The sequence below is a fragment of the Catharus ustulatus genome, chromosome 9 (genome assembly GCF_009819885.2).
Source record: "Catharus ustulatus isolate bCatUst1 chromosome 9, bCatUst1.pri.v2, whole genome shotgun sequence".
Taxonomy (NCBI): domain Eukaryota; kingdom Metazoa; phylum Chordata; class Aves; order Passeriformes; family Turdidae; genus Catharus; species Catharus ustulatus.
In genome coordinates this window covers 6,272,607-6,297,217 of record NC_046229.1, presented here as the reverse complement: position 1 = coordinate 6,297,217, position 24,611 = coordinate 6,272,607, and the positions used below count along the sequence as shown (strand labels likewise).

General features: G+C 40.2%; 1 protein-coding gene across 1 annotated transcript; it reads left to right on the top strand.

The window, feature by feature from the left end:
- Positions 1-483: 483 nt before the first annotated feature.
- On the top strand, positions 484-19,018 carry SCP2 (sterol carrier protein 2). Its single transcript, XM_033067763.2, has 16 exons — positions 484-607; positions 2,635-2,689; positions 3,269-3,340; positions 3,830-3,961; positions 4,661-4,725; positions 5,733-5,859; positions 6,499-6,562; positions 6,827-6,913; positions 7,529-7,679; positions 8,395-8,542; positions 10,132-10,239; positions 12,054-12,207; positions 14,638-14,731; positions 15,305-15,434; positions 16,837-16,916; positions 18,153-19,018. Exons 1-16 carry the CDS (start codon positions 566-568, stop codon positions 18,246-18,248), a joined length of 1,605 nt encoding a protein of 534 aa, XP_032923654.1. The 5' UTR covers positions 484-565; the 3' UTR covers positions 18,249-19,018.
- The last annotated feature ends 5,593 nt before the right edge of the window (positions 19,019-24,611 follow it).

The window sequence follows — 24,611 nt, the reverse complement described above, 5'->3', positions numbered from 1 at the left end:
TAAACACCTCCAGAGATGCTGACTCCGGCACCTTCCTGAGCAGCGCATTCCAGTATCTAATCATCCTTTCTGTGAAGAAATTCCTCCTAATGCCCAACTTAAACCTCCTCTGGTGCGATTTCAGGCCATTTCTCTCCTGCTGTCCCTTGTTCCCTGGGAGCAGAGCCTGACCCTCCTGTCTGTGGAGAGCGGGAAGGGCCCCCCTGAGCCTCCTGTTCTCCGGGCTGAGCCCCCTCAGCTGCTCCCCGCAGACGTGAACTCCAGACCCTTCACCATCTTCGCTGCCCTTCTCTGGAGAAGCGGCGAGCTTCATTGCACCTCCGCTTTGGAACAACGTCTGACAATGGCCAGGACGGGGGAATTCAGGGATGTTTGTAAGACTGGCCGCGGCTGCGCCAGGGACAGGGACACCGGGCCGCTGCCGCACGGGGGGCGCTGCGCCTTTAAGGGGCGGCTCTGTGGGGTTCGGCCCCCGGCGCCGGCCCCGCCCCGGTGTCGCTGAGGGCCCGCGGGACGCGGCGACAGCAGCAGGGGAAGTGGGGTTGGCTCCGCTGCCATCGCCATCATGCAGCGCCGGGTGTTCGTGGTGGGCGTCGGCATGACCAAGGTACCACCGCCGTCCCCGGCACCCGTGTGTGCGCGGGGGGACGCGGCCCGCGCCAGGCCGGGCTCGGCGGGGCGGCGCTCCCCGGCTGTCCCCTGCTGGCGCTGAGGGGGAGCTGCTGCGGGAGCCGCCCGCGCCCACCCTGGCGCGGCTGGAGCCCCTCACGGGACTCGGTGGCACCTCAGGAGCGCACCGGCACAGCCCGCTCCCGGCCCGGCGGCAGCGGCTCCGCGCAAAGTTCACCCTTGCTCGGGATGTGGGGAAGGCCGGGCCGGGCCAAGGTGAACGTGGTGCTGCACAGAGCGGGTCGATACAGCAGCCCCGCAGCGGGCACAGTGTCCCCGTGTCCCTGTGTCCCCGTGTCCCTGTGTCCCCCCGCCGCAGGGCCAGTCCCGGGGCAGGGGCTCGGGGAGGGCAGGGGCTGTCCTGTCCTGCGGCGTTTCTGTTCCTGTCCCTTGGGCTGTGAACGCACAGTTCCCCCGCTCAGCTCCTCCACAGCTCCCCGGGAGCCGGTGGTAGCCAGGCTGGGGCTCCTCTCCCAAGTAACAAGTGATGGGGCAAGAGGAATTGGCCTCAAGTTTCACAAGGCACGTTTAAGGTTAGAATTTGGATTAAGGAAAATTCCTTCAGTGAAAAGGTTGTCAAATCCAGGAACAGGCAGCCTGGGTTTGGCAGTGTGGGGTTACAGCTGGACTTGATCTTTAAGGTCCAACCTAAACAATTTTATGATTTTCAAAGAGGAACAGTAAAAATACATTTTTGTCTCTGATCGATGAATCTCAAGACGACTTTGATATTTGCCAGAGTAGTCAGAAACTCCTCCCCTGGTCACCTTATAAATAATAACTTTGTCTTGTTGCTGCATGGGTATTTCTCCGGCATGTGATGTGATAGGGGAGGAATTGAGAGGTTAAAGACGATTCTGTTAACTGTGTTTGTTGGACTGGATCACAGAATGTAGTAATAGAAGTTATTGAGCTCACTTGTGATGTCCTCATGGAAGAGACAAGTAAAACCTGCCAGACACCATGTTGCATTTTAAGTGTTTTACGATGAAATCTTTTAGGACTGTATTGCTTCTATTTGATTAATGATGTCATGACTGCTCAAATTTCTTATATCTTCTCACAACAGTCCACATTTCCTGTGTGTGTGACTGTCAGTTCCCCAGTGTTCTGCATTTTCAGAAGTGGATCACCTCAGTTCCCAGTTTGGCATGACTTGAGGAACTGTCAGTACTCTCTCCTCTGTGTTAGCCCAAGTGGTGTCAGTCACTCTTACAGACTTCTACAATGATCAACTCACCAACTGTTTTTTTTTTGTGACCTTTGCTATGTAGGTTCTCTGTCTAAATTAATGAAAGGAGGCACTGCAGAAAGTACAGCTAAGTGGTACAAATGACTGGACTCAGGGAGATAAACAGAAGGCAGCAAATTACCTTTTATATGCTCACAGGGGACATCAAATAATTTATGTGATTATAAGTAGTTATCATGAGGATTTCTTTTAGCAGTGATACTTTTTGTTAGTGATGTAAAAATGCAATCCACATGTCCTTGTGGTGGTCTCTAATGAGTCACACGTTTTCTTGTTACAAATAGGTGTATAACAAAAAAAAAAAAAGTGGAATGGAAATATTTATCAAAGCTTCAGTGAATGTTATGTTATGCATTATGATGAATTGGTGAAGATTACAGTTATTCTCTGTCCCACCCATAAACTTTGAACAGAATTATAATCCATCTCCATACTCATGGATCTCCTTTAGCACTGACCAGAAATGGCCCTCAGCTCCCATAAAGTTGCACTGTTTTCTCTTTTTAGCCTTTGGAGGGTCTGGCAGCAGCGCTTGGGAATTGTAACATTTTATACATACACTTTTGGGTCAATAAGTTTACATTGTTTGCATTATTTAAAGCTTATTTCTAAATTAAATATAAAACTTTAAAATATGCCAATATGAGCAAAATATTAATTCAGTCTCACTGTGATTTATTCTCAGCTTGTTTTTCTTCCTTTTCTCTTGCCAGTTTTCAAAGCCTAATGAGAAGAGTGCTGATTATCCTGACATGGCTAAGGAAGCAGGTAATTTAGTAATAAAGCATTTTGTGCTGATTGCTATGCTTATTTTAGGTCTAACAACCAATATTATGATTTCACATATGAAGGAAAAGCTACTGTTCAATAAATAGATACATCTAAAAACCAGATTTAAAACTCAGACCACTTTCACCAAATCCATAACTGACCTGTCCAGGTCAGCCCTTCCAGGCTGAAGTCAGCAGGATGGCTTAAAATTGGATTGTGCACTTCAATAATTTAATACTTACTTGTATTTTTCAAAACATACTCTCATTGGGATGAACAACCTTGGTGCATGAACACAGAATTGATTGAATGAAATTTTCTGATAAAGAAGTTGTTTAGAACTCAAAATACTGTGAATTTATTCTTATGAGTATGAACTTGTCCTCATGAGGTACAAGACTGTATTGACCATTTGCACCATGTAATGAGGAATTTCTACAACTCTCATTTGTGAATGCAGGACTTGTACATGCAACTCTAGGTTTGCTTGTTATGGTTATGGGAGCTGCTTTTCAAAAAATTTTATTTGACCTTCAATTTTAAACTTTTTTTTCCAACTTCTAAACTGTTTCTTAGGCCAGGCAGCTTTAGCTGATGCTGGGATTCCTTATTCAGCAGTGAAGCAAGCATGTGTGGGTTATGTTTATGGTGAGTACTGTTGTTTAATTGGGGTGTGACTTCTGTGACAGTTGCAGATGTGTGTATGGATAAGGTATGAGGAATGTCATCAATAAGATTTCTATTAAGGGGAAATTTATTTCCATTCCAAAAAGATTTTTCCATTTACTTTCCTTCTGGTTCTCTATTAATGACTGTATTGTGGCATCTGAAGTAGGGTCAGTGTGCTGTGATACCCAGAGCAGCTCCCAAGCCGCACCTCTAAGACCCTTCTGTCCACTCCAGTTATGTCCCTTTGATTCACAGCCTGTGAAACAGAAACAGGACAAGCTTCTGGTTTTAAAATCTGAGGAGTTTCATCTTGTTTCTGAGGTTCTTTACTGTGGATCCTGGAGAGCCATACTCAGGGTGACAGCTCAGAAGTTCAAGTTTAGTTTAATTGGTAGCACTGCACATACATGGCAGGATTTATTTTTGTTGAGTTTGTACCTTATTTTAATGTTGTGTTTCTATTTGAAGGTGACTCAACCAGTGGGCAGAGAGCAATCTACCATGGTCTGGGTCTAACTGGCATTCCCATCATCAATGTTAACAACAACTGTGCTACTGGATCCACTGCTTTGTTCATGGCCAGACAGCTGATAGAAGGAGGTGGGTTGTTTTGCTCTGTGCACATAAGAGGTTGTCTGGGTGCAGTAGGATGGTGTATGTGGATGGACATGGCTTTTCCTGTGTCATGAGCTGTATGAACCTAGCCAGTTCTGCCAGTTAAGTGTTTCTGCAATAATTGTTTGGAGCAGTGCAGAATAAGTGGCGTTATAGTACTGCAGGCACGAGATTCTCCAGGATGAAAAGAAGAACCTGCTGAAAAGCTTAGCTTTTTTCTTTTGACTTGAAGTTAATACAAGGGTTTAACACATTTTTGGAACAGATGGGAGAGAGCAGACTGACAGACCATGCTTTGAACTGGAGATGAGTATTTCCTCTTGTTTTTGCTGTTCCTTTGTGGACTTTGATACTTTCTTGCACTGATGCTGATGTTTCTGTAATGAGAACTCTAGTAACACTGTGCATGATTTAGTATTTGCAGCTGAGATATATATGTTTGGTTGTCTATGAGAGTTGCTGTCAGACAATTAAAAATAAACCCCAATCCTGTAGTGATCTTTCATTCTTAGGTATCAATATCTTTCTATCAATATCTTATCCATCTTAGTTTGACTCTTTCAAAAATGAAGGAAGAGCAGCTGGTAGGTATTTGTGTACATATCTTGTAGTGGAATAGTTGTTAGTACATAGTGTCATTTATAATCACATTGTACTTTAAATAGCCACACATTTTATTTTAAGGTTTGGCAGACTGTGTTCTGGCACTGGGCTTTGAGAGGATGGCAAAAGGATCTCTTTCTTCAGGTGTAAGTGTCTGTTTATATGTTTTGTGTTTGTACATGAGACACACTTCCTCATTCTCTGAGATGTATTCTCAGCAACACCACTGGCTTTACTGTGCTGCTGTAGATGATGACAAAAGAAACCATTAGTTTGGTCTAAATAATCTTTTAGTGAGTTTTGTGAATCTGATGGCAGCTATGACATACTATAAAAAATAAACTCTAAAACATTCCATGCAAAAATCATGTTTGTTGTATTTTGTCAAGATCATGTTAAATGCTGGGTTAGTGGGGAAGAAGGAAAATGCCAGATAAAATATTGAAGCTTTGAGTTAGTGAAGTATCTTTCTCAAACAGCACAGTAAATCAAAGGAAGATTCTGAGTCTTCTGGCCTGATGCTTGTTCAGTTGACCTTTTAACACACTCTCCAAAAATTAAGGTCTTCTAGACTCTTAGTTGTTTTTACTGGAGAAGTGTATTGGGGTTTGTTTTTATTTTGCCTCAAGGCAAGCAATATTAGAGCCCATATGTCATTTAACTGCAGAACTGCCAAATTTGATACTATATTCAAGAGATTTGGGTGAAAAACGTTAAATTTAGCAAGTGATAAAATTGAGAAGGAGTTATCTTTTAACATGTTTTATGATATTTCATCTAAGCTTAATTGAAAATACCAATAGAGTATTAATTCTATAACTTGAAACTATATTAATTGTAGGATTTTAAGTGAGATGAAAAATACCCAAAGTCCCCTGCTGAAAATAGTGACTGTGATAGAAATCATGTAGCAGTGATTCTTGCCATGAATCAGTGCAGTGGTTATAATGTTAATGTTAAGCATTTTCTACTTATTTACTCTTTTTTTTTATAGCTGGGAAATTATCAATACATCTGAACATGTCACTGTAGTGCAACATACTGTCTATGGACTTGTTAAAATGTTAGAAAAACCTCTCATTTGCTTGAAATCTGGGACATTTTTGTGGTGATGTTGAAAAGATTATTATTTGCTTTGTATTTTTGTTTTCAGTTTGCAGATAGAACTAGTCCTATGGACAAACATTTGGAAATTATGATAAATAAATATGGCCTGGCAAGTGCTCCAGTGGCACCTCAGATGTTTGCAAGCGCTGGCAAAGAACATATGGAGAAATATGGTCTGTTAAAACACATTTTTAAAATTGTCTTATCTTTATAAAGTGATTTAAAAATAATAGGATTTTGTTTTAAGAAATGGTAGCATTAAGGCTGCATAACTTCATTTTATCCCTGTGCCTTAGGATAGGTAGGTGGGCATGGGGCTGAACTGTTTGGCAAAAGCTGTTGGATATTTGATTTGATTTAATACCTGATACAAGGCTGCTCCCACTGCTTTTTACTACCCCTGACCAGACAAGGGAATTGGCTCCAAGGTAACAGCCTGGCCTGTTGTACATCTTTTATTTGCATTTTTAGGCTATTATATGAAAAAATATAGACTTAGACTCTAATATTTCACTGCAGCTGTTTTGCATTGATAGGAAAATGAGCATTTAAGTTGCAATAATAGAATAATACATCAAATAAAATGCACTAGTTTTCTGTGTTTTTATGTAAGTGTAAAACATGGAAGTGGGTTGTTCTGTCAGCTAAAACTCAGCCATGTTTAGTTTATTTGGAACCTCAGCTGAGTTCTAAGGAAAGTCTTCATAACAGTGTGTCTTGTAAAGATGCTTATGACACAATATTTAAACTGTTACATCAGCACTGTTTGAGTAAACAAAGTATTTCAACACAGCTTTCTTTCCCCTTTTCAGGGACAAATCCAGAATACTTTGCAAAAATTGCATGGAAGAACCACTGCCACTCAACCAACAACCCGTGAGTCACGTACTCTGCCTCTGCAGTCAACATCCCTGGTTAAAAAAAATCATGCACAACAAAGTAGTATTTTTAGAGAATGTTCAGAATGTTTTCAGCATATGTTAATTATTATGGACTGAGAAAATAAATAAATTATTCTAGAAATATATAAAAATTAATTCTCTATTCAGTGCCTTATCCTTTGTAAAAATAGCTGCCTAATAGTGTGGTATTGGTATGTCTGCTGCTCAATCTGAGATGGCATCTGTGTGTTTTCCTTAGGTATTCCCAGTTCCAAAAGGAGTACACATTAGATGAAGTTCTGCATTCTCGGAAAATTTTTGATTACTTGACTGTCCTACAGTGTTGGTAAGGAGATGATTTTGTATTGTGAAATAGATCTTGATGTTAAGACAAATATGGGAGGAATCTATATTTAAATAAAGTCTGTGTGTCAATTATAACTTACAGATTGCTTAAGTAAAACTTATTTATAAATAAAACAAATGTGGAAACTCTGTCATGACCAAACACTAGATACTTGCTCTCAGTGTACTACAGTGAGCTGAAATATGTTTTGTACTTTGGGGTTCTCATATAATTCTGTTCTTTTACTGATGTGCATCCATTGCTGTTAAGTGTTAATTCTTCTCTTCAGCCTTTCCTAAGCACTCTTGGAGGGTGTATATATGTTTATATATGTTTATAGCCAAGTAGGAGCTTTGATTTGTTCTAAATTGAAAAACCTTAATGACATCTCTATTTTGTCATGATTTCCAAATGTCTGTTATAAATTTTCAGTAATTTTTATTGCTGAAAGTGTCCAGTAAGCACTGATGGAATTTATGGTATCAGTGGTATCAGCTAAAGAAAGTGAGTTTTGTATGGGGTTTTTTTGTTTGTATTAAAAGATAAATCTATGGAAGATCAACAATCTAACGAAGATTGACATTACTGATTTAAAATTATTTTTCTTTCAATCAGTCCAACATCAAATGGTGCTGCAGCTGCAATTTTGGCTAATGAGGAGTTTGTGAAAAGGCATAAATTGCAGGCTAAAGCTGTGGAAATTCTAGCCCAAGTGATGGCTACTGATTATCCAAGCACATTTGAAGAAAAGAGTTGTTTGAAGATGGTAGGTTTACAATTCTGTATTCCCTGGTACTCATTGGGGTGGTTTTTCTGAGGCTTTTTGTTCATAGTTTTGGGTTGGCGTTTTGTGGGGATTTTCTTGTTTGATTTTGGGTTTTGTTTTTTGGTTTGTTTTTTTTTAGTGATGCTGTAAAGATTTTCATGTCAGTGAGCAAACATATTATGCTTTGTAGTGAATGTAAAATTGATTTCTTTTGGACAGATATGGAATAAGCACTGAGTATGATTGTGAAATGACAAAAAGTAACTTACAAACAGGCTCTCAGAAACCTAGTTTTTAACAAATTATTTACAGGCTAGTTTTTAAACAATTTGAACAGCAAAATAAATTTCCTTTCATTTTTCTCTTTATAATAGTAATGAAATTTAAAACAATCAGGTGGACCATAGAAAAAGGTGACAAGATCATGTGAGGGTTGTTTCAAGGCTGTTGGTCTGAGTCATGCAGAGGAACAATTTGGGTTATGATCAAGGTTGAGAAAATAGAGGATATTCCCCAGAAAGGTTTTGCATGCCAGCAATAAGCCTTAGAATGTGTTATTTCTTTCTAGACAATTCTTATTCTATAAATATCAAACTCTGAAATGTGATCCACTGACAGGATCTATAGAAGCACACTTAAAATTAAGTATAAAAATTAAACTATGGACTATATTTCTGTAATGATACTTTAACATAGAATTTCTCTTTTTTTTCAGGTTGGCTATGATATGACTAAAAAAGCTGCACAACAATGTTTTGACAAAGCAGGGCTGAAACCTACAGATGTTGATGTGATTGAACTTCATGACTGCTTCTCAGTTAATGAGTTCATCACCTATGAAGCTCTGGGACTGTGTCCAGAAGGTAAAAGCAGCAATGGAGATAATTGCTTTATTAAAATGGAAAGCACCAAAAATAGCCAGATTAAGAACTCCTGTGATCTCAGTCTTAGGCCCCTTTTTTGGAGCTGTATTCTATCATAATCTTACCCCAAGATTTCCCTCCATCTATGTATTTTCTGTTAAGAAGATAAAAATAGGGTAAGAATTGCCTGGGGGGGTGGGGGACTTAGCAAGTCACTGATCTTTGGAACATCTTCCCCTCAGAGTTGTTGGCAAATTATCAACATGATCTAAAGTTAACTGTGTAACAATGTCTGTACAGTCTGTACAGATTAGCTTAATGTCAGTGAATCTGCTGGATTTACAACAGATTCAATGGCAGAGAAATTTAGCTCTCTTTATATAAATAAAATATTTTAAAATTTTCTGCTGAAGAAGGGTATTTTATGTTTTCAAATAAATAATGCATTGAACTGCTATTTTAGTTCATTATATATTTAAATGCTAAAAATATTCTTGCTTTGCATAGATTATAATCTGATATAGTCTTTCTCTAATTTGTTGTTAACTAATTGTGAGAAAATACCATATTCTGGCACTAGGTGGTATATTAAGTCTGAGCTTTCTTACTGAAACAGACATTCATTGAACTCCAGGAAGACTTTTGTGTTTGCCTTTGAATGTTTGCTTTCTACTGTCATTCTTGCTGTGTTTTTTATGGTATTTGCAGCAAAAATGGTAAATGTTTGACATATTTAAACAGGTACATTAAGCTCTTTAGGCTCATTAATTGATGCAGAATAATCCTGGTGGTACTTGTCTATTTGACTAATTAGCCCTGTGCATGGTTATTTAATAGTGCTGTTCTCACAGCCCTTAGTCAGTCTGGCCTTAATAGTATATGAAGCTTATCTTGGAATGTTAGACTAATTAGGCATAAAGATTCATGGAATGGCATAAAGCACTGTGGATTTAGATGGGCAAATCTAACCTGGTATTCTCATTTAATGGTACCATGGAACCATGACATATCTTTGTTAGACTTCAGCATTAATAATGTTGGCTGAAGAATATGGTACAAGAATAAATGAGTAAGAGCCTGGTTAAAAGGGAGAATTGTCTGTAGTCTGCAAAGCTAAATAATTCCATCTTCTACAATATTTTATTTACTATTTTAATGTCTTAATACAGCCCAAGGTACCATTAGCTGGCCTTTGTGTTCAACTTGGTGCTCACCCTCCAAGTCCTGGGGCTCACAAATTACAACTAACCAAAGCCAAAGTTATCACTGCAGTTTCATGAACAAAATGCAAGTAGCTTCATGATACTAATTATATCATAATGCTGTATATACCAACAGAACAATTCAACAGCAAATTAAAAACAACTTTTGTACCAAATGGTTCTCTTCCATGTTAAGCCTTCTCCAGTGGTATCAGCAAGTCTCATTAGTGTAGTTTGGCTAATGTTTGGTTTTTGTGAAATATAAGCTGTAGTATTTCCTAGGGTTTGACTGACACCCAGCACCTCTGGTAAGTTAGAGCAGAACTGAAAAATCACAAATAAAAAGAAGAACATTTTTCTTACATAAGTTTTTACATTGTTTTATAGGAAGAGCATGTGACCTGATCGACAGAGGAGACAATACTTATGGAGGAAAATGGGTTATTAATCCCAGTGGTGGCTTGATTTCCAAGGGACATCCTCTTGGTGCCACAGGTATGCAAAACCACTCCATTTAATCACACCCATTAGATAAGAGATCCAGCTCTTGAGCAGGCAGGTGCTTCCCACCTGTGCTTGAAACAATGAGGGCCTCAACGCTTCTTCCCAGTGTTCTATCCAGATAATCCAAGTGTTGGAACAGGTTAACACAGCTTCACCTTTGCTAAATAATTGCTCAATAGTAAAACTTCTGAATAGTATTTGAATAACTATTTTAATATGATGTCATGCTTTAAAATTCTGGTTTTGGAGATTTTTACTGCCTCTGAATAGCCTGTACCATTGTTAGCTGTACTAGAAGCCAATTTTGTTAAATCTTGGGTGTCAAAATATTTATCTGATGTTTACAACAGAAGCTAATTTGGTCACCATTTCCCAACAACATAGGTTTTCCCTTTTTCTTTAATTGGGTTTTTTTGGGGTTTTTTGTTTTGAGTTTTTTGTGGTTTTGTTGTTTTTTGTTTGTTTTCTTTAAACTGCCGTGCTTGTTTCTAAATGTGTTGGCTCTTGGACAAAATGTGTTTAGATTTATGAAGATAATTCACCCTCCTTGTTTGGAAATGAAAAGTTGTCAGAAAACTGGAGAAGATGAAACCTTGTAAAACACCAAATCTTAATCTAAAAAGTTCTAACAGTGATATACAATATTCAGTTAAGTGTGGGGGCCAGGGAAAGTGTTAGCAAGCTTTGGGAAAGAAGGTTCCAGATGAATGAGACTGTGGTTATCTGTAACAGGATAAGAGTATTAATTGCAGGTTTGTGTTAATTTTTGTCACTTATGCAGTGATAAAAGCAGAGGCACTTAGTGGCATTGTTGCTTCTGCATTGCCATGGGATGGAGGAAGAGTCAGTAAAATGAGAAAATGACAAGTTTCCAGTCTGTCAGCTTCATTTCCCTTGGAAACAGTCTTGAGGCCTGTTATATGCTAAACAAGGGTCATGTAAATCCTCTTAAATATCCAAACCGTTCCAGGGCAGGCTGCACTGCAGTGCGTACCCTCTCCTTGAGGCTAAGAGAATGTGAATGAAACCTGTTCATTCTCATCTATGACTGGAATTTTAAAACTCCTTAACTCCTTTTCTTCATAATGGTCTAGTTGGCAAAGTGTCAAATTTGGTGCAGAATGAAGAATAGAATGCAGATTCCTTGTCTGCCTTGTCCAAACACCTGTGCAGTTGTCCAGGGGAAGGGAGAGAAAGGAAGGGGGTAAAGGAGAAATGTGTGAGGAGAGCAGAGCAATGGAGTTGGGGGGAGGTCTGGAGCACAAATTCTGTGAGGAATGGCTGAGACAGCTGAGGGGGGCTCAGCCTGGAGAAAAGGAGGCTTGGGGGGATCTTCTCACTGAGAGGATATAGCCTCAGGCTGTGCTAGGGGAGGTTTAGGCTGGACATGGAGGAATTTTTACACAGAAAGGATGGTTAAACATTAGAATGGGCTGCCCTGGGAGGTGGAGTGTTGAAGGAAGGATGTGCCATGGCACTCAGTGCCACGGTCTAGCTGACAGCCTTGGTGCTTGGCCATAGGTTGGACTGGATGATCTTGGAGCTCTTTTCCAACCCAATGAACGCCGTGATTCTGTGCATGGCAGGACCGGACCCTGACTGCAGAAAGAAGTGATGGAGAAGTGGGGGCAGACCGAGGGTGAACGTGATCAGAGAGTGTCAGGGTTACAATGCAGAGGGATTCCCCTTCCTTTGGGTTTCCCAAGGCTGACTCCTGGCCGCTCAGATCCCCGGCAGCTCCCCAGCCGCGCTCCCGCAGCGCGGGCAGGCCGCGGGCTGACGCCGCTCTGCGCTCCATGTTTCAGGGCTGGCGCAGTGCGCGGAGCTCTGCTGGCAGCTGCGCGGGCTGGCGGGGCGGCGCCAGGTGCCGGGGGCGAAGGTCGCGCTGCAGCACAACCTGGGACTCGGCGGGGCCGTGGTGGTGACGCTCTACAGGATGGGCTTCCCCCGGGAGAGCAGGTGAGCCGGGGCTGGCACACGGCGGGGGCTCGCCATGCACAGGGGGAGGCGCGGGGTGCAGGGCCAGGCCTTCCGGAGCGCTCCGCTGGGGCTGCGCACAGCGCGGGCACCGAGCGCTGCTGGCCCAGCCTGCCTGTCCTGCTTCCTGCGCCCTCACAGCTTAGCTGTTTTTGAGTTACTGCCGCTGCTCAAGGAGGAGATTGCCCTGTAAACTAAAACATCCATTACCTGTAACTGCAGCACTGCTGAGGTTAAACCTCGCACACTCTCGTGTCACACTGTGTACTAAGAGTTATTGAAAAGCTCAAACCAGCTTGTAGAAATGGCTCATGTGGTTGTCAGTAAGGAAGAATAATGTTCGGAGAAAAAAAGCCACCAAACAAATAAAAAACCATTCCAAGAATAAAACAGGTCACCTTAATATTAATTAATTGAAACTAGGATCTGCCAAAACCGGCAAGACATCCATAGGAACAGAGAAACCATTACTGAAATTGTTACTGATTTACTCTATGAAGGATTACTTTCAGTGTTTCATGTGATGCTGTAATTATGTAGAATTCTGGTGTTTTACTGGCTACAGAATTTGCACTTCCAATTGTAGCCTATTTCCGAGTGAAAGAACAGTGATGTGAAGCTGTCTGCACTCTGCTGTAGCTCGATGGACAGGAATTGAGAGAAAACACTTAAAATTTGTGTTATTCTGGTTTTTCAGGGGAGACTTACAATACAGTTCCCTTTATGCTTTCACTTTCAGCTTTCCTTAGAAAGATTGATATGCTTATAGTGGGCATTATGGCTTTTAAAGCTCATCCCAGTGCTTTGCTTTCTCTGTGAAAACCTGTGAACAGCAGAACTTATCATACACTGGCCTTTCAGAAAGAAATATACCCCTCCCTCCCAACTCATATTTCTGACATCTGTTTCAGCTAATCCCGTGCAATTCCTGGGAAGTGACAATATAACCTTTGGAAGAGGTGATGAGAGAAGCCACTGAACTTTGAAGGGCTGCAGCAGTGACTTTTTGTAGTGTCAGGAGTCATAATTCTGGCTCCTTTTTCATTTATAAGAGGTTGTACCATGTGAAAAAAAAGATAGAGGAAAAAATGTGTCTTCTCATGGATTCTCTTCAAACATGCTCACAAAACCTGTCAGTGGATGTTGGCACAGTTTTAAATCTGAGGGGAAAAGACTTACATGGAGTACACCTTTTTGCATTGCTTTGAGCTTTGTCTTGAAAAATACTGTCACTTTATGGAACAAAACTGTTGCTATTTTTATATCATCAGTCTTGAGGTGCTGCTAGAAGTAGTCCTTCCTGTCAGTGAGAGCTTTTCATGTACTGATAGTATTTCTCCTGAAGAAATTTAACTCTAATTTACTATGGCTCATTTTACTTTCACTGGTGTTCAGAATTTTAAAAATGCTTTCTTAAGTACAGCTCAACCCAGAGAAATCTCATACTCATTTCATCTTACACTAGAGAAGCTTAAAACCCTTTAGTTCTCCCAAAGGCTCTGTGTGGGAGATCCCTGACACAGGGAGTTGCACCCACGTGTGTCAGACTTTGGAATGGAGCGGTGTGGCTGATGTGCTCAGACACCCCTTACATAACTGAGTTGTGATGTGCATTGTGTAATTAAGGGAAAGGTGGTGAAACTCCGTAATTATGAAGATCCTTCACACCAGTTTCCTACACCAGTGGATGTACAGTTAATCACTGGTTCCAGGTCAAGCCTGTGGCTTTAGTGGCTGGTGAGAATGTACATCAAGGCAGCAGGACTTGATCCATTTTGCATTAGTTTTTGAAACAGTTCTGCTTTTTGTTTGGTGGCTTTTTCTGAACCTTCCGGTTTCCATTCTTCTAGTGCAGCCTTGGTTTATTAACAAAATGAATGTGTCTCCTTCAGAAAAGACAGTTCCCACTCTGTCACACATCTGCAGGGCAGTGTCAGTACCACCCTCAGCAACATTTCTTGAGCAATTCTGTCACTTCAGCAGTATCAGACCTGACCACAGTTTTGGACTTTGCTGCCAAGATATGGTAATAGTGGTGAGCTTGTGTCTCCTGCTGCTTGAATTGCCATTTCTTTGGACATTTCTCTGTACTTTGGCTCTGCATGCCCCTGCAGCAATCAACAATTGGGTTCCATGTTGCTGTCAAGCCATGCAGGATGATTTCTCCAGAGTATCAGGAATAAGATTAATGATTTACTTTCATTATAAAATTAATCTTCACTTCATACACACAGAACACACAGATATCTGGAGTGACTGTAATTCAAGCTGTCAAGAGAGCAAGCTTCACTTTGATACCAGAGTTACTCTATACTGCTAAATTGTCTCTTACTGGTGTTAGGCCTATTTGTGATCATTTGAAGATGTTGAAAATGTGATTAAAGTTTTAAATTAATGGGATTTTTGTTTCAGCAACGGCCGTATTGCAGCTGTGCCTCTCAGTGCAGCTGTTGATGGATTTAAGGCACAGCTGGTCTTCAAAGAGATTGAAAAGAAGCTCCAAGAGGTACCTGATTACTTCTTTTACCTGCAACAGGATTTTAATTGATAGCAGAATGTGTGTGAAACCTGTTGGGAATGTGTTAGCATCCATCACTTCTTCAGGAGTGCTCCTTGAAACAAATGTTACGGATTTGGATTTTGCTGGAAACCTTTTGCACTGTGCCATGATTTTAAGTTACTTTTTTCCCAGATAATTCCTACCTGCATAAGGATATTTCAGTGGAGGCAAGTTTAGGTTGTATGTGAGGAGCTTGCTAATTAAGAAAAGAAACTTTGTATTTGGTGTTAGGTGCTTGCTTTGTAAATATGATCAGAAGAAGAAATCACATTTTGTCAAATTTATGTCAGGACAAGGCTGTTAGAACTATTCTTCTTAGTTTAATGTATTTTAATATAAATATTCATACTTTGAGTTTTTTGATTTAGATTTTTTGATGGTTTAAATGGTGCCAAATGGGGGGAATAGATATTTTTATATTAGTAGAAATAGTAAAGCTTTTTAATTACTTCTGTTAAATTAAGACTAAATGAAAATTAGGTTGAAGTAAATTACTTTCTCATTCCATGATCATTACAGGAAGGAGAGCAATTTGTCAAGAAAATTGGTGGAATCTTTGCCTTCAAAGTAAAAGATGGTCCTGGTGGGAAAGAAGCAACTTGGGTAGTAGATGTGAAAAATGGTAAAGGCTCTGTGGCAGTTAATTCAGGTCAGTGCTCTTTTATTATGTCATTGCAGAACACACATAAAACTAATGACTATAGGCTCATACTCTGTTCAGGCTGCAGTGACCTTGAGCAAAAGTGATGTAGAGCTAAAAAAAAGTTTTTTTATTACTGACACTTTTAATCCATGGTGTTTTAGACCAAGAACTAAACATCTTCTGCTCTGAATCTGCCTAGAGATAATAGTCTATGTTTTTAGAGGCTACAGGCAGAGATGTCATACAATTTCAAAGGAACCAGAATGGAGAAAAAAAAAAAAAGTGAAAATTAAACCTCTGGAGATTTTGTTGCTCTCACCTCTTAAAATTTGGGCCAAAAATGTAATTTGTAGCTGTTTCTTCAGTTGCTTTGTTGGAAGCACTGGTAAGCAGTAAATGGTCTGCCTGGTCAAGTTACTTCTCCTGTGCAGGTGGTTAAGCAACAAAACTTGATTGGTTGACATAAACTGACATAAACTTCAAGTTCTATTTTGAAAAAGGCAGAAATAAGCAGATTGGGTGGTGTTGGGGAGCCCCATAAATATATTGAAAACACAGGATTTGTACCCTTGACGTGGAAATGTCTTGTTTCAAAGCTGAAGTTACCCACCCTAGTAATGAAAATGAAAAAAAACAAAGACAACAGCCAGTCCTCAAAGTCTGATATATCCATGAATCTGCATCACAAGCTTTTAATTACAAGCATGGCAGGGAATTTGATTCAGAAATTCATTGTTATGTTATTACAAAAAGAAGACCACATTCTTCTGTTGCATGGACAACAATTTCAAATATTTCACTCTAATAATAAGATGAGTGCAGGAAAAGATGTGTACAGGCTTTAGCCCTTTAGTTTGCACATCAGTATTTATATCAGAGCTTATTTAAATAATTTTCCAGCTTACTTCTAGTAAGAGGATCCTAGAAACTTCTGTACTTGAATTAATTCAAATGAGTGCTTTCAGAATGCACATGTTGTTCCCAGGGAAGGAGAGGGCAGGAAATGCCTGAAATGTCAGTAATGAGTATCTTCAGAGAGTGTCACAGGGGAAAACTCATCTATTCCAACTGATCTTCATACTAGCAAATACAAGCTTGATAAAACTGAAAAATTTTTATCAGTGCTTGCAATGAAAATTCTGTCTAGATACAAGTAGATTATTATTTATTTTCAAGGAATGAATTTGCTTAGCTTTTCAGGAAGGCCCATCTTCCTTCAGTGTTGGGATGGTCTGTGCTGCAAGGTGGCCCAGCTGCCTCTTGGCTTTGGGTGGCCTCTTGCTGATATTTTTTAATGACTCTTACTTGTACATACTTCAGGTACCATTTGCTGACCTGTGCTCTGAAGGGATGCTCACATAGTAGCTCCTGTAACTGTTTCATTTCTCAGTTTGATTCTGTCTTGCAGATAAGAAGGCAGATTGTACAATCACCATGGCTGACACTGATCTGCTGGCACTCATGACTGGCAAAATGAACCCTCAGACAGTAAGTATAGCAAAGATGACCTGATCAGGGAACTGCTTGGTTTGTTTTGAATGTGTTTAAGTTGAAATCATTTGAATGTTTTCATCCAGAACTGCCATGGCTGATCTGAAAAATGACAGTTCTTGGTGTGCTCTGAACAAATCAGACAAAGTGAGATTCTTCAAGAAGGGCAGGGATGTATGTCAGACATCCTGCAGGGATGTGTCCTGTGTTATATCCCAGAAGGAGATTTAATAGTGCTTGGTTTTTAGAGAAGAGGGGCAATCCAGTTTTTACAACATACCATAAGAAAGAAGGAATGTGGGCTTCTCTTTGGAGGGCTTTACCCCCATAGCTGACATTAGTGTAAGGAGTCATCTTGATGCTGAAAATATAGGTGAGCATCCACTGAATGCTTGGGATTTTGTTGGTGTTGGGTGGGGAGTCAGGATGTTTTTGGTTGGTTGATTAGTTTCATTTTTTTTAATTCCTCTGTCAAAAGCAGTCATAGTGTACAAGTAAAGAAGATGTTTAAGTTTATTTTAAACTGCTGTGCAGTGCAGTGCTTCCAATTTGAAATGCTCTGGGTAACTGTTTCAAGATTTTGGTCTGGTAATCATGGGGTAAATTTTGCAAACTGCAATGTGTCTAGGAGAAGTTTCAAAATAAAACACAGTATAGGAATGTAATATACATGTTGTAATATGCATGTAGAAAATTCAGGAGCAGCTCAGCTTTACATCTACAGTTTGGGTATTTTGGTGCATGTAGTTTATCTCCTTATAAAGGAAAAAATCCAAATTTTCTGCATGTCTGCTTCACAAACAAGATTTGTAAAATTGAATTGATCAGGAGCAAAGCCTGTTAAGGCTGAGGAGAATTAGAGCTAAGAAATCACTTGTGGCACCTACTGTCTCTGGATTTATTGTTTGCAGCTGAAATAATCAGCTTGTCTGCTATGAACAGTGACCACCCAAACATGGGGTGTTCTGTCTGCTCCAGGTACAGACCCATGGCTGTGAGAATCTAAGAAACAAGCAAGTTTATTCCTTTAGATATCACAAATGCAATAAGAATCCAACTTCCTCAGTTTACTGCTCTACAGTCAGACAGTGTGTTTGTTTCTGGGTGTGAGGTGTGTGCCAGAACTGTTGGAATTACCAAACTGCTCATCCATGATGACCCATAACTGTCTGGAGGGATGCATTTGGGATAATAGGTTGTATTGCATTTCACAGAATCTTTCTTTCTTTTCAGGCATTCTTTCAAGGCAAATTGAAGATTTCTGGGAACATGGGCATGGCAATGAAACTTCAGAATCTACAGCTTCAGCCAGGCAAAGCTAAACTTTGAGCTTAGTAGAGTAAATAGTACTTGATATTCTTGACAAAAAATTAGAATGAAACTAGACATTATCAATAATGTGGCACAGACTGGGTTTGATTGGACCTCTCTCACCTAAATTCTGTGGTTAGAGACCTTAATTCTCTTAACAATTTCCATCGGTTTCTCTATGGCTAAGCTAGAGGCACTAACACAAATGGTACATGGTGGGGCTTTGTGGCAGCTTTTGTTCTAATCACTATGGACAATTTTGTAAAAATTAAAGCTGAATTAGGCTGCTTACTGTCACTGAGGTTAGTTGGGAAGGAAGAGAGGAAAGTTATAAATAGTTTGGCATATCAATGAATGCATTTTTTAAAGGCTGTAATAGCAGGTCATAGAAATGCTTTCAGACTTCCATTCTAACCAATTTGCTGCTGCTTACATTAAAATGGTCTTCTAAAGGGGATCTCTAACAACATTTTTCTAGAATAGGTTTTAGGAATTTGCTATAAAATACTTTTCTTATTACTACTTTGGAATTAAAAAATAAATAAAATATCCAGATGTAAGCAGGAGCTAGAATGCTGCTTTGAGGTTGACAGGATTTGATAATACTTCACCTTGAAAACAGATTAGATTTGCCAGGAGAGCAGAGAGGGAATATAACCAATATGTTGCCTGTTTTCTCCTGGTAAAATCTGGTATTGATCATGATGAAATTCTTGTCAGTTATGTAAAAGCTTTAAATTCTGTTCTGGTTGGAAGTTTAATAGAAAATTAAATATACTTTTCCTGTTCTTCTGTGTGTCTCTTTCTCATATTTATGAACATGGATTTCATGTTAATGTACTGAACTGAGTGCTTTATTCAGGTTGTCATAAAGGGCACCTGCAGGCATCCACTTTTTCTTCCTCAGGCATTGCCAGCACATCATCCAGAAACTTCATCTCAGTCCAGCAGACACATCTCACCTCCTCACATACTTGGGCTATGGCTGAGGAACTTACACCAAAACTTTCACTTTGTTGGCTTAACTAAAATAATAATAATAAAAAAGAACAAATTCAAGCCAATCATTCTTCCTCCTATTGGGAATGGTGATAGATTGCTGAGCAGTAAGAATGGCTCTACTGCATCAGACCAAAAATCCTTCTGGCCCACTGGATTTTCTCCCTCTTGGTACCTTGGAAGGAAGATGAAGATGGCCCAATCATCTGTTTATTCAGAGTACTTTCCTAGGTGCCACTGACTGTCATTTTCTTTTTTCCCCAAGCTTACAAATTTGAGTCAGAACTGGTTATGTCTGGATTGTCTTTCATGGGTTTGACAAGTCCCTTTTGGAATCCTTGGACAGCATTTTGGCATGGATATGAATTTCTGTACCTACACATCATATGGAATTAAACTTACTCCTTTCTATCCTATACATTGCAGTTTTAAACCTTTTAGATTTTTTGGGGAGGGGCTCTGTGTTTTACTGGAAGAACAGTGAACAGCTTCAGAGCACTCCTGGTGTTCATATTCTTGCCCTGTCACCTTCAGGCTTCACAGCTTACAGAGAGGTAATTCTATTTAAATGTGTCACATGGAGAGACCCTTGTAACCTTCTGTCCATCCAGGTATCCCTCCTGTATGCTGCATTCCAATTGTCCTGTTAAAAAGTTTACAAGACACAAGAACATTTTCTGCCTATATTTTTCTTTCCCTAGTTGCTTTTCAGACCACTCCTTCTTTTGGGGTGATGTTTTCTTAGATCTCTTTAAAACTGGGGCTCATTCCTTTCATACTAACTCAGTGCTTATTTCTGCACTGTGAAACTGAAATATTTTAAATCCTTGTTCTATATGCATCAGTTCATTTGTATTGAATTTCAGCTGCCTTTTACTGCCCAGGAACTCAGTGTTCAGGTCTGGTCTTTAATATCTAGATGAAACAACATTTGTGACCCCACTGTTCATCATCTTTTCCAAGGCATTAGTTTTCTGTTAATTAGGACAGATATGGCATTGCTCCACTGTAAACTTTTAAAAGTAAAATCTGGTCATATGAATGGTTTCCTCCTGTGCATTGTTTATTGACTTATCTGAAGGATTGGAATATTTAGGAGTCACATCTCTCAAGTGAAAGCAGTGTTTAACACTGTAAAATTACACTTGCTATTGTATTCACTGCTTTTTCCTAAGTTCTTGCCATTTGGCTTGTGGGTTAAAACAAAGGGGAGTTACAGGATTGCAGCAGTAATTCTGTACTGAAAACAGTTTGTCCCTCCTCTTGAATTACTGATACTACCAGAAGAACTCTGAGGAAATGTCTGTTATACAAGCTAAGAACATGCCTTTTTAAAGAATTTTGAGCTGTCCACCGTTTAATTAAAGCAGAAAATTAATTTTGAAATGTAAACAAGATAACATAGATAATAGTAGTCCATCCCATAATAGTTCAAGTAAGATGTGCTGCAGAATGAGATTAAGTTCTTCAAGAAGGAAAAGTTGTGCAGAAATATGAAGGGGAAAAAGAAGTGCAAAAATAACTTGGGAGTTTGTTTGCTACCAAGAGCAATAATATCCAAGGCTAAGGCCCTGATCTCTCCTCGGAGAAATCTGGGTTTGCACAGGCCTGGGGCTTTCAGGCTTGAGCATCTGCAGCTCTGATGCTGTTTGAACAGAAAATCCCAGATTAAGCCTTCCATTCCCATCAGCAGTAGGTAGAGGGAGTAGTGCAAAGGTTAGCAGAGCCTGCAGCTGGGAGAACTGGTGAGGCTGGGATTTCTGCTGTAGGAGTTAAGGAGATGGAGTAAAGGACTAAGTCGTGTGTTTATCCCAGTTACTTGCTAATGTCCTGTTTTGGCATCTGTCCTTTTTTGCTTCTTCACTTTCAGCACTTTCTTTGTGTTATAACTTGCTGAGTAATTTTTTTATATAACACTTCCTCTGATTTTTCTGGGAGTGAGGGGGAAGATGTCTTTTTCTAGAAATCCCAAATCCTCCATGAACAATCTACAGTCTTAGAATATGACAACTTTGAATAAATAAATGTTACAGTGGATAGAAACAATTTACTTTCATGAGAAAAGGCTCTGTGGTACAAAGCAGTTTTTGACATTATAAAGTTCTGGTACTCATTTTTTGCATAGCTCAAAGCATTACCTAAGTCTGGACCATTTTAGAAATCTTGCTACAAAGGTTTTCTTTCTCACTCCCTAATGCTCTGTTGACCAGGCAGCATTAAGTTCTTCTTCTCCAGCTGAAGTGCCCTGTAGCTTTAGATCAGCCTTTTGACTGAAGTTTATGTTACTGCAGTTGTGTTATGTTAACTGGATTCCTTGAGGGAAGAAAGGAAGTTAGAGATACCAAAAGGTGGCCAATCACTGAATATAGCAGGGCTTTAATTTTTGTTTCAAAGGCCTTGTGTAAAGGAAAAAAATAAATTGTAATCTTCTAGGCAGAGGGTTTGGTGTTCTCAGACTCCCAGCTCACATGAGGGGCAATCTCAGCTTTAGACATTAAAATACTTGGAAAGGTTGTTCTTCCTTCATGGATTCTGGTGAGTACCCCTTGCCCGCTCTTAGTTTGAGGTTTTTTCCCAGCTATAGTAAGTGTGACAGCCAGTGGTGTGTCAGGTTAGCAGGTATATCTTACCTTTATTTTCTTTTGCAAAATACATGTAATTCTTGCATGTTGGAATTTTCACTATAATGAAACAAGCAAAAGAAACAAATGATTTGTCAGAGTTGGAGCCACTGAGCAGAGCTGATACCTGACTCAGCAGATCTGGCTTGCAAGAATTTGAGTGAATGCATTGGTTTTGGAGCACAGATTTTATTTTTAAACTTTTACTTGAGTTTTGTGTTTTCAGCCCTGCTGCGTTGCCTAATCAGAAATAGGTTCAGTGCAGAACAATACACTTACTTTTGAAAATGCATGTGTGTGACACAGCCTGGCAGGTGGCATTGTGGAGACTCTGCCTGTGTACAGCACGTCCTGGTGCAGTGTGGGATCCCTCTGGAAAGCAGCAGAGTGAGGAGCCTGTGAACAGCTGAGCACAGTTCGTGGCAGCTGGGTTAGAGAGCTGCATTTTTGGGCAATAGATCATTGCAGGAGGATGGGATAAAGGGCCTTGACTGCATCTTCCCTCTTAGGATAGAAAAAACTGTAGATAGTCACAAGGCTGGTTTTGTCCTTTTCCCATATGTCCAATCCATCTGAGGTCAGATTCAACTCTTACCTCCTTGGAACAGGAAATCCATCGCTTCCTGCTCTGCAGAGCACCGAGAGCACTGCATGTCAGCTCTCGTTAGCACAAAAGGGTAAGAATGCAATTAGCCTGGTGGATAAAAGGCAGGGAAAAGTCTCTTAACTATGAAAAATCAACACTTGAGGAAGCAAACCACATGTGGAGAACAAATGCTGGAAAAAGCCCCAACTGTTTGGAACAAATGCCTTTATTACTTAAATAAACAGCAGTGTAATTTGTTGGAGTGACAGTGTGAGCTGTTCTGTACCCTGTATCTGTAAGAAGAATTCATTGCTAACTTGAAAGCAGATGGCTTTGTATGGCCCTGGGTGGGTTTTCTGGGAAATGTTAGTTATATGCTGTGATACAGGAACAGAAATATCCTAATAATGCTGCAGCAGGCTAAAAGGAACATGGATAGTATAAAACAAGTACAAAATATGCTGTGTCTGTTTCCCATATTTCAGGTAGATTAAAAGCAGTCGTGGATTTTTAATTTTTTTTTTTTTAACAGTACATGTCCTCTGGGAGAACAGACATCTCAGAGTTCATTTGGATCAAGACACAGATGCCAATAGGCTCATGGCTAGGCCCTGTTGTAAATTCTTAGGTTTCAAAAATACTTCCCTTCCTGCTCTGGAGACAAAACCCCCTTTTATTCCTTGTGTTTTGATTATTCATTTTTTGAAACAAGATGACTGCAAGTTACTTAGAAGAATTTTAGTAATTTCTTTCTCTCCTTTCACATAAAGGCACAATACCAGCACATAGCAGTGAGCGCTTCAGGAATGTCAGTATTTCTGTAGAGTCTTAATCAGATAAATAAAGGTGAGAATAAAGAACATTTTGTTACCTTTTAAGATACAACTAAAATTTAAATTTCCAGATTGCCTGGTGACTTACTCCAGGCAGATCAGAAATGAGTTGATACCTGGAGAACCACTGTTCTTGGAGCTTGTGCTTCAGAAGTTCTGCTGATGCCTTTTGTTCTCTTCCATGTTGCTGTCTGATTGGTGTGTCTGTTATTTGAGTTTATATATCACAAGTAAATTTAGCCTATTTAGGACAGTAACAGTAGTTGCAGGGCTGAGCAGGTCTCATGGAATATGCTGCAGCTTGGCCCTTGACAATGCTAAAGTCTGCAAGAATTTCTTTGAAATCTAAGAATTCAAGGTGGTAAAGAGCTTGACCACCACAGGGGCTTTTTACTGCTGGGCAGTGCAGAAGGCTGTGTCCTGCACAGGGTGCTCTGTGCCAGGCCCACAGCAAAGCACTCTTGTGGCACACACTGTCACAGCTACCCAGCAGCTGTTTCCTCAAGGGCCTGGTTCTCTGCCATCTGTGAGAACTGAAGAAATAATCATACCAAAATTTAAACTGAGTCTTCAGCTTCAGTTTTTAAACCTGGAAATTTTTTTTTCATGCAGACTGCAGCCACCACTCAGGCCCAGCAGCAGGGAAGGTGCAAGAGTATGAAGACTCAAGTTTGACTGGAAATGTCTCCCTCAGTTCATTCTGTGCTGTGAGTGCTGCAGTGGAAATTCTTTGCTCTGAAAGCTCCAGAAAGCTGCAGTGAACACAAATAATGGCTGCTGAGTCCATGTACCATTGCAGGGCATATAGCCTTTGGCTTAGTGATGTGTCAGAACAGTTTTAGATAGATTTGTCTCCAGCTCTGGTTTTCCTGAGAATTTGTGTGGATGATGGAAATGGAGCCTGGATAAGGGGTGAGTCTGGGGTATGTTGATATAGACAAGTAAGATGGGGAACAAGTGAAAGCTTGGAGTGTAAAAAAAAAAGCCTGTACAAGTAATTTGTAACAGTGTGAGGGTGTGTTACCTTTGCACATGGGATGTCTGGTGTCTGACTCTGGTGTGCTTGTTTCCCCCTAAAGGAGGCATAATGCCCCTCTCTTTATAATGCCCTCTAGATGCTACCTGACAGCAAATTACTATACTTGTACAGCAAAGACACAGATAAAAATGCACTTTAGGCTAAGAGAAAATGCTAGTCACTTCCTTTCTCTTGTGGGCTGCTCTGGCATCCATAGTGAGTGAGGTAATCCCCCTACTCCTCCTCTCTGAATAAACTGTGCATATTTCATTGTATGGACACAGGGTGCTGTAATACAGAAAGGGTAGCAGGCAAATGTGTCCT